The sequence below is a fragment of the Callithrix jacchus genome, chromosome 3 (genome assembly GCF_049354715.1).
Source record: "Callithrix jacchus isolate 240 chromosome 3, calJac240_pri, whole genome shotgun sequence".
Classification (NCBI taxonomy): domain Eukaryota; kingdom Metazoa; phylum Chordata; class Mammalia; order Primates; family Cebidae; genus Callithrix; species Callithrix jacchus.
The window spans coordinates 121,271,069-121,285,299 of NC_133504.1; the positions used below are offsets into that span (position 1 = coordinate 121,271,069).

At 44.1% G+C, this 14,231-nt stretch overlaps 1 protein-coding gene and 1 long non-coding RNA gene across 7 annotated transcripts in view; one reads left to right on the forward strand and one right to left on the reverse strand.

Moving 5' to 3' along the window:
• Positions 1-14,231, forward strand: part of LOC128931666 (uncharacterized) — a 59,342-nt gene that overhangs the window by 32,790 nt on the left and 12,321 nt on the right. The gene's annotated exons all lie outside the window — the stretch shown is intronic.
• SHROOM3 (shroom family member 3) overlaps positions 1-14,231 on the reverse strand; it is a 371,721-nt gene that overhangs the window by 4,425 nt on the left and 353,065 nt on the right. For all 6 annotated transcript variants that reach the window (XM_078367044.1, XM_035293492.3, XM_008993138.5 and 3 more), the window contains one exon: positions 3,788-4,060. In XM_078367044.1, the coding sequence (XP_078223170.1) occupies positions 3,788-4,060 (273 nt within the window). The remainder of the gene's footprint in view (positions 1-3,787; positions 4,061-14,231) is intronic.

Below are 14,231 nucleotides of genomic sequence, written 5' to 3' on the forward strand. Positions count from 1 at the left end.
GACATCAGAAATGTATAGAGAATGCCCATCACTCTGTGTACCTACCATTAATGATGCCAAATCTTAATATGAACACTTTTTCATATTTGTTTCAGATTAGAAATTTTTTTTAGAGATTCAGTTGAAGCCTTACAGATACTCCTCCCCAATCCTGGTCTTCACTACTCCTCACTGGGTTAACTATTTTTCTTCTGTTTTTCATTTCTACTTTAGTTTGTTTCTTTTTTTTTTTTTTTTGAGACGGAGTTTCGCTCGTTACCCAGACTGGAGTGCAATGGCGCGATCTCGGCTCACCGCAACCTCCGCCTCCTGGGTTCAGGCAATTCTCCTGCCTCAGCTTCCTGAGTAGCTGGGATTACAGGCACGCGCCACCATGCCGAGCTAATTTTTTTTTTTTTTTTGTATTTTTAGTAGAGACGGGGTTACCAATCAGGATAAAAACCAATACTGCGGTCATATTTTTCAGGTGAGCAAACTTACTTATATTTAAGAGTGCAGGTGTGCATTTAAGTGTGGAATTTAATTCGGTTCTAGAACAATTCATCTTGCCCTAACTAGAAATTGCTTCAGTCTTTCTTAGGTATCTAGAGCATTCATCCAGGTGGCCCAACAGGAAACCTGGAGTTATTTTCTGCTCTGCTCTTCCCCTCATCTAACGTGCTCCTTGCTAATCCAAATTCATTTTCTAATTTCTTCCCTCTTCTCTATCCCCAGGACAACTGCCTGCATCAGCAGCGTAAACCCTCCTTGTCTAGAGTATTATAATGAGCCTCCCAACTGTTATTTTAACATCAATCTTGCCCTTCCCCAGGCTAAGTCATGAAGTTAGTTCATGGCCCTTCTCTACCTACAGACTGAAGTCTGAAGTCTTGAATATGACTTTGGTAAGGTCTTTGTGATTTTCTGTGCTGAATACTGTGTCTGGCTCTCCGGATCCACTCTCTTCCGGCCCGTGCTGAGGAAAGCTGAACTCTCGGGGTTGCATCCACTGGGCTTCCTTGCCCTCTGTGTTTGACCAAGGGTAGTGACGGGAAAGAGACTGGAGAATGCGAAAAGAAATTGTGGCATGTATCCCTGGCTGCCTCTGGGCCAGGCTTTGGGTTGGTGGTGGTGGCATTCTTTTACCAGGGTCTCAGTGCTTATAGGGCAGCCACAGCTATGGTTCTGATAAGGGCTCCAGTCCCCTTGACTATTTCAGGAGGCCCATAATGGCTTCCCTGCTGATGCTAGCTCTGGGTGAGGGGTAAGGGAGAGTCCTCATTACCCCTTCCTGGTTTCCCATACCTTCCCATACCTTCTTTGAACTTTCTTCTTTATTCCTTTTGATGGGGCCATGGACTTTCTGTCCATTTCTAATATTCCTATAGCTCACTATTTTTAAAAACCAACCAAGCAATCAGTGTATGTTCTAAACATACCAAACATGCAAATCGTAAACATGGCGTCTCTTTCTTGACTTTGTCCATGGTATTTCTTCTAAATGGTGAGGCCCTTCCCCTCTCAATCCTCTTATAATTAAGAGGTCCTTCTAAACTGTCTTCATGTGCCACTGTGTGAAGTCTTTCCTGCCTCACATTCCCCGACCTGAGAAGTGTTTCAAGGCTGAGTTTCTTGCCACGCGCAGCACCAGCAAACAACTGCTCCTGCCTACTGTTTTCCTGGAGGGCGGGGCCTGTGTTCTGGTCAGCATTTTTCCCTAGCACACAGTATTTGACAGGCTACTGTTAGTTGTTTGTCAAGTAGAAGAAAGGAGGAAAGGACACACTTCTGAGTTAGGCAGTATCAGGTGATTTCTAGATAAAGAAGCTGGTTCAGTACATTGACACAAGGTTGATGCTGAGAGTGGCGCTGCAGAGTTCCAAAATGCTGAGTGACTTTCCTAAATGCTTGGCATCCAGACTTTTTCTAATCCTTTTAATACCTACTTGAAAAAGGACATCTTTCCTTTTAATGCAATATATGTAGTAGGAGAAATTATTGGAGAGTCCATGAGAGCAATGAAAAAGAAAGATGGTAGGCCACGCGTGGTGACTCACGCTTGTAATCCCAGACACTTTGTGGGGGCCGAGGCAGGTGGATCACCTGAGTTCAGGAGTTCGAGACCAGCCTGGTTAACATGGCAAAACCCTGTCTCTACTAAAAATACAAAAATTAGCCAGGCATGGTGGCATGTGCCTGTAATCTCAGCTACTCAGGAGGCTGAGGCACAAGAATCACATGCACCTGGGAGGCAGAGGTTGCAGTGAGCTTAGATTGCACCATTGCACTCAAGCCTGGGTGACAGAGAGACTCTGTCTCCAAAGAAAAAAAAAAAAAAGGAAGAAAAAGAAGGATGGTAGCATAGACAAGAAAAGGAGCCCCTCTTCATGGCTGAAGTACCGTCCATCTTCTAGCATGTATACATACACATACTGTGTGCACATATATATAAAATAATTGTGTCTACTATTTGTTGTTCCGTATCAGGAGGACAGGATCTATCTGCTTTGCTCACAAATGTATCCCATGTGCCTAGACCACGAAGTGGCACATACTAGACCCCCAGTAACTATTTGCTGTACAGATAAGTAGATGAAGAATGCTCTGTAGCTCTGGAATTCTGTTCAATGTAGTGATACAACTTGGGGTGTGCAGCAGGACTCCTAGCCTCCTCACCGGGCTGTTGTCCAGTGAGGAGCTTATGCCATGAGATGGCGCATAAGCTCACAGTACCTGACAGGTGGGAGTTGTTGGTGAACTGTCTCCAGCGGTGTCAGCACTGTTACCTGTCCCCCTGTACCCTCCCTTCGACGAGGAGGTGCATCCTCATTAAGTGCCTGTGGCCCCTCACATGAGATGCCCTAGAGCCTTGAGCCTATGCCCCTGCCCCCTCCCTGTTTTAATATACTCATCATGATTTTATCTTTTTGGGAAAGAAAGGAAGGAACACAGCTGGGAGGAAAGAAACTCTGGTGCTTGTGTTTTTTACTTTCCCAAGCATTCCCTGAGCCTTAAGTGTCAGCATTATATATATATATATATTTTGAGATGGAGTCTCACTCTGTCACCCAGGGTGGAGTACGGCGGCACAGTCTCCGCTCACTGCAACCTCCACCTCCCGGGTTCAAGCGATTCTTTTGCTTCAGCCTACCGAGTAGCTGGGACTACAGTCGCCTGCCACCACACCTGGCTAATTTTTGTATTTTTAGTAGAGATGGGGTTTCACCATATTGGCCAGGCTGGTTTCAAACTCCTGACCTTGTGATCTGCTCGCCTTGGCCTCCCAAAGTGCTGGGATTATAGGTGTGAGCCACTGCACTTGGCTTTTTTTTTTTTTTTTGAGGTGGAGTCTCACTCTGTTGCCCAGGCTGGAGTGCAGTGACACGATCTTAGCTCACTGCAACCTCCACCTCCTAGGTTCAAGTGATTCTCCTGCCTTAGCCTTCCAAGTAGCTGGGATTACAAGCACGCACCATGGTGCCTGGCTAATTTGGCATTTTTTAGTAGAGATGGGTTTCACTATGTTAGCCAGGCTGGTTTTGAACTCCTGACCTCAGGAGTTCAGGAGGCCCGCCTAAGCCTCCTAAAGTGCTGGAATTACAGGTGTGAGCCACTGCACCCAGCCAGCATTACATCTTGACACAGAAAGTGCCTTCTCTGTTTCTTGGTTATCTATACATGTATTCTCTCCCTGCTCCAAAGAGATTTGCCCCTTATATTCCTGAGAGAAAGGATGGCAACTAATGGCACCTCTCTGTATGTGGGCTCTAAGGGAGAACTTGTTGAACTGTATTGCTAGGCCACCTACCCTTTCTTCATTACTGGCATCTTCACCAAGGCCACTAAGGACGTTCTCAACACGGGCCAGACGCCCCGAGAGGGAGAGTAGCAGGTTGACCACCTTGTCCAAGTCCCCTATGAACATCCTGTACTTGTCAAATTCACTGGGCTTGCAGAGCTCACTGATCAGAGCCTCCACCTCTTCTCCCAGGGCATTGTTGAGTTTGATGTCCATGAGCAGGCTCCCCTTCGCCTCCTGGAGGGTCTCCAGCTTGTGGGTGAGGCTTCCAATGAGCTCAGCCTGAAATGACAGACGAGACCACAAAGATCAGCCAACAGGAGCTGCCAGTGGAAGCAGGAGTCACCTCCTCCCAGCCACCTTCTGTCATCTTCAAGGCTCAGCTGAATACCCTTCCCTGTCTCTATATGGGACTATCCCCCAACATTACGCCATAATACACTTCTTTTCCTAAGGGTTTACCATTGCTTTTCTCTGAACCTCATGTGCCAACACTTAATTACAAGCAGCCTTGTAATGTTTTCCATTGTGTCATGCTATGTACAGCTTTGCCTTCCAACTGGTTTGATAACTATTCTTTTTTTTTTTTTGAGATGGAGTTTCACTCTTGTCTCCCAGGCTGGAGTGCAATGGTACAATCTTGACTCACTGCAACCTCTGCCTCCTGGGTCCAAGAGATTCTCCTGCCTCAGCCTCCTGAGTAGCTGGGGATTACAGGCAACTGCCACCACCACACCTGGCTAATTTTTTCTTGAGATGGAGTTTCGCTCTTGTTGCCCAGGCTAGAGTGCAGTGGCACGATCTAGGCTCACTGCAACCTCCACCTTCTGGTTTCAAGTGCTTCTCCTGCTTCAGCCTCCCGAGTAGCTTACAGGTGCCGCCACCATGCCTGGCTAATTTTTGAATTTTTAGTAGAGAAGGGGTTTCACCATGTTAGCCAGGCTGGTCTCGAACTCCTGACCTCAAGTTATCCACCTGCCTTGGATTCTCAAAGTGCTGGGATTACAGCGTGAGCCATCGCGCCAGGCCAACTACTCATTTTTAAAAGTCCTTTAAGATATGTTCTCATTTGGTCCTCGTGACAATACCGTGGGTAAGTAGGCAAGTAAACACTATTCTCATTTTACAAATAGAGAGGCCAAGAGTCAGAGGAATTAAGGGATTTTGCTCAGAGCTGAGTTGAATATTAATTGTGGCTACCATTTGGAGAGCAATTGATATGTGCTGTACACCATGGAGAAACTCTACATTGATTATGTTACTTAGTCTTCCCAGCAATCTTATAGTAGATGCGGTTTTATCTACCTATAATAAGGGAGGAAATGAAGACACTGTGAGGTGTATTGATGGCCTAGACACATGAACCGTGAACTCAAGTCACCCTCACTTTAGGGACCACCCTTGTACAATCAGTAGCTATAGTGACACCAGGCTGGGTGCAGTGGCTCACACCTGTAATCCCAGCACCTTGGGAGGCCGAGGCGAGAGGATCATCTGAGGTCAGGAGTTCAAGACCAGCCTGGCCAACATGGTGAAACACTGTCTCTACTAAAAATACAAAAAATTAGCCAGGCGTGTTGGCAGGTGCCGGTAATCTCAGCTACTGGGGAGGTTGAAGCAGAGGAATCACTTGAACACAAGAGGTAGAGGTTGCAGTGAATCAAGATCGTACCATTGTACTCCAGCCTGGGTGACAAAAGCAAAACTCTGTCTCAAAAAAAAAAAAAAAAAAAAAAAAGAAATAGTGACACCAAGGCTTTTATAAGAAAGTCAGTCCCTTGTTATTCTACCTCACCTGTGTCCAGATACCAGAGCTGTGCAATTTGACACCTAAATGACAAATTTCCATACTTATAAAATAGTTATGCAGATATCCAATATATTTAACTGAAGGAAGGAAGTAAATGTCTTAGTGATCTTAGTGGCTTCTAGTTTGAATCCATTTATATAAAGTGTCTACTGCTGCTGTTACACAACGGAAATTCAGCTCCATGGTTTTTGTAATTAGTCTTTCATTTTTCTCTTAGCCCAAAATAGCTAGATGGAAAGAAGGCAATCTTTTTCGGTTAAAATTCTTTTTTTTTTTTAACCACTAAAAAGGTCCCAGCTCAAAAATTCTGCATATGTGCGCGTGCACACACACTACATACATATACACACACACATGCAAATATATACAATATACACATGACATGCACACCCCAAACTGGATTCAACTGGAAATGTGATTAAACATAAAGGTTACAACTTCTATGCTGGAAGTGTATGTCCATTTTAAAGGGGAAAAACAAAAACCAGGAAAAACAACATTTTTGACCAACAGAATTGAAGGGTACTGGCAACTTTTGGTACTATTTCTTCAACATCAGCACTAGAGAAGGTCCATTAGGAATGTAATCACAATAGTTAGGGAAATATTTACTTCTCCACAATCTGCCTATCTTGGAGCTGGACCATCAGAAGTACTTCACAAGTGAATGAAGTTCGTAATGTTCTTGAAATGTCTAGGTTCTGGCTTAATGGTGGCATCTTGTTTTCTCAATATGCCTAATCCTAGAGGTTGCAGGTGGCTAAAACATTCACATCTGCTGCACCATCTCATCAAAGGTTATAATCTTTGCTTTTACTCAAGCTGTTAAAATTGTTTAATATTAAGTTTTCTTATCTTCTCCTGGAAAAATTCCATTTTCCAAAAAAGCAATTCTGGTTGGAAGCTATGGAATTTACCTGCAAGATAACATGTTATGTACCTCTAGCAAAATACATAACATGTCATGTAGCTCCAGCAAAATGGCTGGCAACCGATATCACTGTGGTATCAGCTCATGTGGAGAAAACAGCAAGGATACTGGACTGCAAAGCAGCAGGAAAAATAAACTGTCTGCTGCTGTGTCTCCCAACATTCCTGCTGGACTGGGTTAAGATACGTCAAATATCATCATTCCTGTTTTTCAGATAGATAATGAAAGAAAATGTCATCTATGTGAGGTCAGCCCAGGAATTTTTAGCTTGTAGGGTATGTTTCCTAGGCTTGTCACTCTAGATCTTATGGGAAGATACTTAAAGACAACCAGGTTATACCAAATCCAAAGAGAGAGTTATCAGGGCAAAACATTCTTATCACTCCACCCTCAGGAAAAGATCTTTTGGTTCATTCAGATTTCAGGCGTCCATGTCAACCTCATGTCCCAAGAAGCAGAATTTCTAGCATGCCTAGAAAATGCTTTTTAAAAACTAAATAGTGGAAAGAAACAAGATAGTTTTTTTTTTTTTTCAGCCTGTTTTTCATTATTTCTATGAATGACTTTTTTTGAAACTAGTATTGCGTGTTGTCACCTCTGGAAGGAACTAAAACACTTATTAAACTATTAAGTATTTTATGTGGCCTCATTGTATTTTAAAATCCTCCTATGGCTCTCAGATGGTTTTTAAATTTTATTTTGAGATGAAGTTTCGCTCTTGTTGCCCAGGCTGGAGTGCAATGGTGTGATCTCAGCTCACTGCAACCTCTTCCTCCCGGGTTCAAGTGATTCTCTTGCCTCAGCTCCCAAGTAGCTGGGATTACAGGCATGCACCACCACACCCAGCTAATTCTGTATTTTTAGTAGAGACAGGGTCTTACCATGTTGGTTAGGCTGGTCTCGAACTCCTGACCTCAGGTTATCTGCCTGCCTTGGCTCCCAAAGAGCTGGGATTACATGTGTGAGCCACCGTGCCTGGCCAGAGGCTGGTATTTTAAAGGACATGTATGAGGCTTATCAATTTGCAAATGAGCAGAAACCAAGGATAAGTAGTTTGCTCTCACATATGTATGAGAGGAGAGAACTCATCCTTTCAAATTTCTGCTAAACTCAGCTCAACAGCTCTTCCCAGCACCTAAGCAGATCAGCAACACTGCAGGGGTGGCCCTGAGGTGAGCAAGGTTCAGTGGGCTGGAGGGGTCAAAAGAACTTAATCCACCTGAACTGCAATCAGGGTTCAGACACAACCATCCAATCTACCCAATCTTTCCTTCCCTGTTTTGGTTTTCAGAGACATCAGTGCTGGGCAAAACCATAAATAAATCTGTCATAGGCAGTGTGGCTATTCCTCAAGGATCTAGAACTAGAAATACTATTTGACCCAGCAATCCCATTACTGGGTATATACCCAAAGGATTATAAATCATTCTATTATAAAGACACATGCACATATATGTTTATTGTGGCAGTGTTCACAATAGCAAAGACTTGGAACCAACCCAAATGCCCATCAATGATAGACTGGATAAAGAAAATGTGGCACATATACACCATGGAATATTATGCAGCCATAAAGAAGGATGAGTTCATTGTCCTTTGCAGGGACATGGATGAAATTGGAAACCATCATTCTCAGCAAACTGATACAAGAACAGAAAACCAAACACCACATATTCTCACTCATATGTGGCTGTCAATGAGAACACACAGACACAGGGAGGGGAACATCATGTACCAGGGCCTGTGGAGTGGGGGCACTGGGGAGGGATAGCATTAGGAGAAATACCTAATGTAGATGGCGGGGCAATGGTTACAGCAAACACCACCATGGCACGTGTATACTTATGTAACAAACCTACACATGTACCCCAGAACTTAAAGTATAATAAATAAATTTTTAAAAAGAATCTGTCATAGGAGCATGTGTGTACTCCAGGCTTCATGGTATAAGAAAGAACAAAATGAGATGAAAATGTGTAAGAGTGATACAGGGAGGCTTTGTGAAAAGAAGGAATATACATTTCATGGCATTCTGATTCAGAAAGCTATTGATATTTGCTGGGCTGTAATGTGCTATCTCACAGCTCAGCCATAGATGCTAACACCAGAATTACTGAGTGGTCACATCAGTCACTCCTGGCTGAATGTTCCTCAGTTAGGTGGCATTTGAATTTTTTGAAAACCCTACCCAAATTGAAAACTTGAATTTAAAAATGCAAATAAGAGAGATTTGAGAAACTGCCAGCAACAAGGGAAAGCTGGCTGTACTAAACAGCCATTTCTTTGCCAGGCAGATCTCTTCCAAAAAACCTACCAATTTCTACCAGAATAACTCACCAGGGGAGGGAGAAGAGGTGTATTTTGTTTTAAATCACATGTTAGTCTCTCAGGAGCTACTTAATTTGTAAAATCGTGTATCTACTTGTCATCTGGCATAAACTGCTGGCTCACCCTGTGTGAGATACTATTTATAAGGGTTCTTCCTCCAAACATAGCTTTGCAGACCCTCCCTCCCACCTCATCCTCTGCAGAAATGTCCTGCTGAACCCTTCCCCACTTCCTGCCTGCTACAGGACGAACACTGGACAAAGAGGCAGGAGGTTCTGACATAAAATTCGACATCAGGTAAGTCACTTGACCTTCTGTGTCTCAATTATCCACAACAAGAAGACAATAATGCCTGCCAAAAACTAATAACAACGTCTAATTATTCAGCTCTTTCTCTGTACCAGACATCATTTTAGTGTTTTACAATTGAATTATTACTTGCAACAATCTGATGAGAAAGGTATTATTATCCCCATTTACTGATGAGTAAAGTGAGGAGGATAGAGGTTATTTAACTTGCCCAAGGCCATACAGCTGGGAGGTGACAGAGCCAGGCTTAAACACAGATTGTCTGCCTTCAGACTTTCATCACTATATTAAAATAGCTCATAAGAATGCTATGAAGTTCAAACGAGGCTGGCGGAAATCACAACACACGATATTAGTTTCAAAAGAAGTCATAACAGAAATAATGAAAACCATGAGGATGAAAAGGAAAACCTTGTTTCTTTCCACTACTGAGTTTTTCAAAAGCCTTTTCTAGAAATTTGATTTCTTGAGACATGAATGTTAAGATGGATGCCAGAAGTTTGAAGAGCTGAAGGTTGATGCAAGTACTCTGGAAAATATGAAAGTATTACACACATTCTAATTATTTTCTTGTGCAGTTGTAAGATTAGACAACAATTTGAAGATGGCACACCACTCATTTTAGGCAGATGTCTCCAAGCGGAATACTCAACTCCTTCCCCTGATGACAAGACCATGCTGCCAGTAACATCACTCCACACACAGTTGGCCTCTGTGTGTCTCCATATCAAGAGTAATTCAGGACAACTAGCCAAACATGGTTTAGGAATGGAGCGGAATTCAGCTTAGCTTGTAAACAAGGACTAGATAAAGCCATTTCTACCATATAGGCTTTCCTGGTGTCTTTGTTTGGTCTTAAAAGGGAGGATGCAGGCTGCAGCAGCTGTGTCTGCTTTCTTTAGCTGAATGTCACATCATCAGCGAGGCAGTGGCACTTTCTGTCCTAGAGACAGCAACTGGATCAAAGCTCCGTTTCATGTTATGTAACCTCATTCAAGCAGAAGGATCACGGGGACCTGGCTGCCATTTCAGATGTTCTCCAGAACATTCTCTGTCAATGGTTCTTTACCATTTCCTCTCTGGAAGGCTTATGGCCAGAAAGTCACCCTATTCTGCTTAGTATGGTCTCTCAGTTGCAGTTAGCAAGGATTACATCTCTTCAAATTTAAGTAAATTCATCATCTCCCCTCCCCCAAATGACCTTCCCCTTTTCCCTGTTTGAGTTCTGACAAGCCTTCAGCTAAGGCTGGGGGCTTGGGAGTCATCCTTGACTCTTCTCCCTTACATCTAATCTAATCTGTCACTAGGCTCTGCCCATCTTACTACTACTTTTTTTTAATGGCCCTGTTTCTCACTGCTCCTACTGCACTGGCCCTGAGACCCTTATCACTGCTTTCCCAGAAGGCTGTGAGAAACCACATCCACCCTCGTCCTGTCCTGCTCCACACTCAGCAGCCAGAGTGATTTCTCTAAAATGTCTCTCTGCCTACTGACAAACTCTGGGGCTGTGGGGCCAAGACAGCACCAACCTCCTGCAGCCTCTCCTAGTTATTACAATTACAATCTCTAGATTCTGAAAAGGACTCTGAAAAGGTCACCACAGCAGTGATGGGGGAAAGCAGTCAAGCCTGAAGTGCAAACCATAACTGGGGGTGAATTTCCTGTTTTCTCTCCTTTATGTTGTAGCTCTGATCCAAGGACAGGGCCAGTGTGGAGCTGCTCAGAGGCTACAGTAGCAAAACCCCTGAGAAAACCCTGCCCTTAAAGCCAGAGGTCTAGGAAAGCGTCTCTGTGAGCTAAACAGTGTGGAGGAAATCCTCTCCTTTTCCAACCCACTCTCTTTTTCTCTTCTCTCCCAGCTCTGTCCCCAAGGTGATTACACTCAGAGCTGCACTGTACAGCAGAGGCACAGATTCAAAGTCCCAAGAAAAAACTCCTCCTTCTGGCAGAGGAACTGGGAAAATGAGACCCTGTCATCCAAAGAGTGTGAGGACAATCCCCATTATCTTTCCCTCTTTTCCAGGGAGGGAGGTCACGCAGAACTGCACAGCAGCACAGAACACTAGCACAGCCTCTTTCTCCAGCCACAGTGTGTGGGGTAACACTGGATGGGAGAGAGCTAAGAAGGAAGATGCCCTCATTCTGTGCAGGAGCAGACACAAGTCCTCGGAACACCTTTTGTCTACACATTTGTGGTAAAGAGCCACAGCAGCACAGCAAAGACTTTGAGAAATGACACTTGAGTCAGACTAACCCCTGCAAGGGGCACATATGGGACAGACCCATACAATATAGCAATGGCCCTGAAAACGAAATTGACATGGAAACTACCACCCAAGGGTAACACAGAACCTGTGGGCTAAACGTAACTAGGTTGATTGCCTGCTAAAACTAAAACATAACAAAAAGAAATTCTCTAAAAGATTCTAGCAGAACTCAGAGCCTCACAGCATAATATTCAAAATGTTCAGAATACAATGTAAAAGTACTCAATATACAAAGAACCAGTGAAATGGTGACCAACTCTCAGGGGAAAAGGCAATGAACAGATGCTAATGATGAGATAACTCAGATTTGGGATTGCCAGATGTTGCCCAGGCGGGAGCTCCGTGGTGCAATCACAGCTCACTGCAGCCTTGACCTTTCGGGATCAGTGATGCTCCCACCTCAGCATCCCAGGTAGCTGGGATTGCAGGCACCCACACCTGGCTTTTTTTTTTTTTTTTTTTTTTTGGAGAGACGGTTTCACCGTTGCCCAGACTGGTCTCGAACTCTTAGACTCAAGAGATCTGTCTGCCTTGGCCTCACTAAGTGCTGGATTACAGGCATGAGCCATGTGCCCAGCCTCTACAAGAGTCTTTAAAACAACTTTGAAAAGAGAGAAGTTCTCAGCAAAGAAACAGAAACTATTTTTTTTAATTTAAATTTTAGAACTGAAAGCTATAATACTTAAAATGTAAAAAAAGAAATCACCGGCAGAATAGATTTAGGAAAGTCAGTGAACTTAAAAAGAGACCAACAGAAATTATCCAATCTGAAGGACTGAAAGAAAACAGATCATTTAAAAAAAATGGAGCTTGTGGGACCTTTGGGCAATACGAACCATCATTGTAATACTGTGTCACTAGTCACTAAAGTACTGAAGGGAGAAGGGAAAGAGATTAACGCATTAAAAATATTTGAAGACAGAATGGCCGAAAACTTCCAGAATTTGGCAAAAGACATAAATTTGCAGAATCAAGAGGCTGAGCAAACCCCAAATAAGATCAACTCAAAGAAAACTAGATCCATCCACATCGTAATTAAAATGCTGAAGACTAAAGACAGTAGCCAGAGAAAAACAACACACTGCATACAGGAGGAGCCAAGTTTTAAAGGACGGTGTACTTCTCATTAAAAACCATGGAAGTGAGAGGAAAGTGAACATTTAAGTAATCAAAGAAAAGAGTCAACCCAGAACTCCATAGCCAGCGAAAATGCCTTTCAAGAATGACAGTGGAATAAAGACATTCCTGGATAAAGAAAACTTAAAGAATGTGTCATCAGCAGACCTAGACTAAAATAAATACTGAAACGAAGTCAGAGCAGAGGGAGAGCTGGAACTTCAGAAATGAAGGAAGAGCAGCAGGAATGGGCACCTGAGAACCAGTGATCTCCTGAGAAAAGCTGACTCAGAGGAGCAACAGATTTCTTTTGCCTTTTGAAATATTCCTCTAAGTTTCTGAAGCCAAAGCCTATTGGCCTTCAGAATAGGGAATCATGTGATCGGTTTAAGTAGAATTTTGCTTAATAATATGGCAGGGTGATCCAAGATGGCCGAATAGAAACAGCCCTGGAGTGCGGTTCCCAGCGAGAACACTGAAGAGGGTGAGTGATCACCGCATTTCCAAACGAGTTATTACTGTCCACAGACCAGGAGATTCCTGGGCTGAAAAGTGCCACGAGTTTCCACCATGCTGTATCAGCTGGCACTGCAGGTCCCCAGTCAAAAACTCACACAAATACGGGAACCTGGAATGCCTGCAAGACAGAGCCATCCATTCAACTGAAAAAAAGGAAGCCGAAACAGGGAGTCAGGTGATCTGGCTTGGCGGGTCCCACCCCAACAAAGACCAGCAATCTGAAACACTCTGGACTGAGAGTTTCACAACAAGCGCAGCTGGACCTGGGACAGTCCAGCTCTGTAGGGGGAAGGGCGTCCGCAATTACGAGGCAGTCCACCATTACTGAGGCAGTCCACCACTACTAAGGCAGTCCACCACTACCGAGGCGATCTGCCACTATTAAGGCAGTCCACCATTACCGAGGCAGTTCTAACTATACCTCTAAACAAAACCACAAGGAAGTTCACACAGCAGCTGGGCGGAGCCCACGGCAGCTCAGCAACACCTCTGCTGGCACACTGTGACTAGCTACCTCCTTGCTGGGTGGGGCATCTCTGAAAAAAGGCAGCAGCACGTCAGGAACTTATAAATAAAACCCCACCTTCCCAGGACAGAGCACCTAGGAAGAAAAGGCAGTTATGAGTTCCACTTCAGCAGACATAAACGTACCTGCCCAGCAGCTCTGAACAAAACAATGGAGCTCACAGCTCAGCCCTGGAGCTCCTATAAGGGACAGACTGTCTCCTCAAGCAGATCCCCGACCCCTGTATAACCAAAGAGATACCTCATAAAGGAGAGCTCAGGGTGACATCTGAAGGGTATCCTTCTGGGACAAAGATAACAGAAGAAGAAACTGGCAGCAACCCTTACTGTTCTGCAGCCGCCACAGGTGATTGATCCCCAGGCAAGCAGGGTCTGGAGTGGACCTCCAGCAGTCCTATAGCAGAGGGGCCTGACTGTTAGAAGGAAAACTAAAAAACAGAAAGAAATAACTTCAACATCAACAAAAAGGTCATCCACCCAGAGACCCCATCCAAAAGCCACCAACTACAAAGACCACAGGTAGATAAATCCACAAAGATGGGGAGAAACCAGCACAAAATGGATGAAAACACCCAAAACCAGAATGCCTCTCCTCGTCCAAGGGATCACAACTCCTTACCAGAAAGGGAACAAGGCTGGATGGAGAAT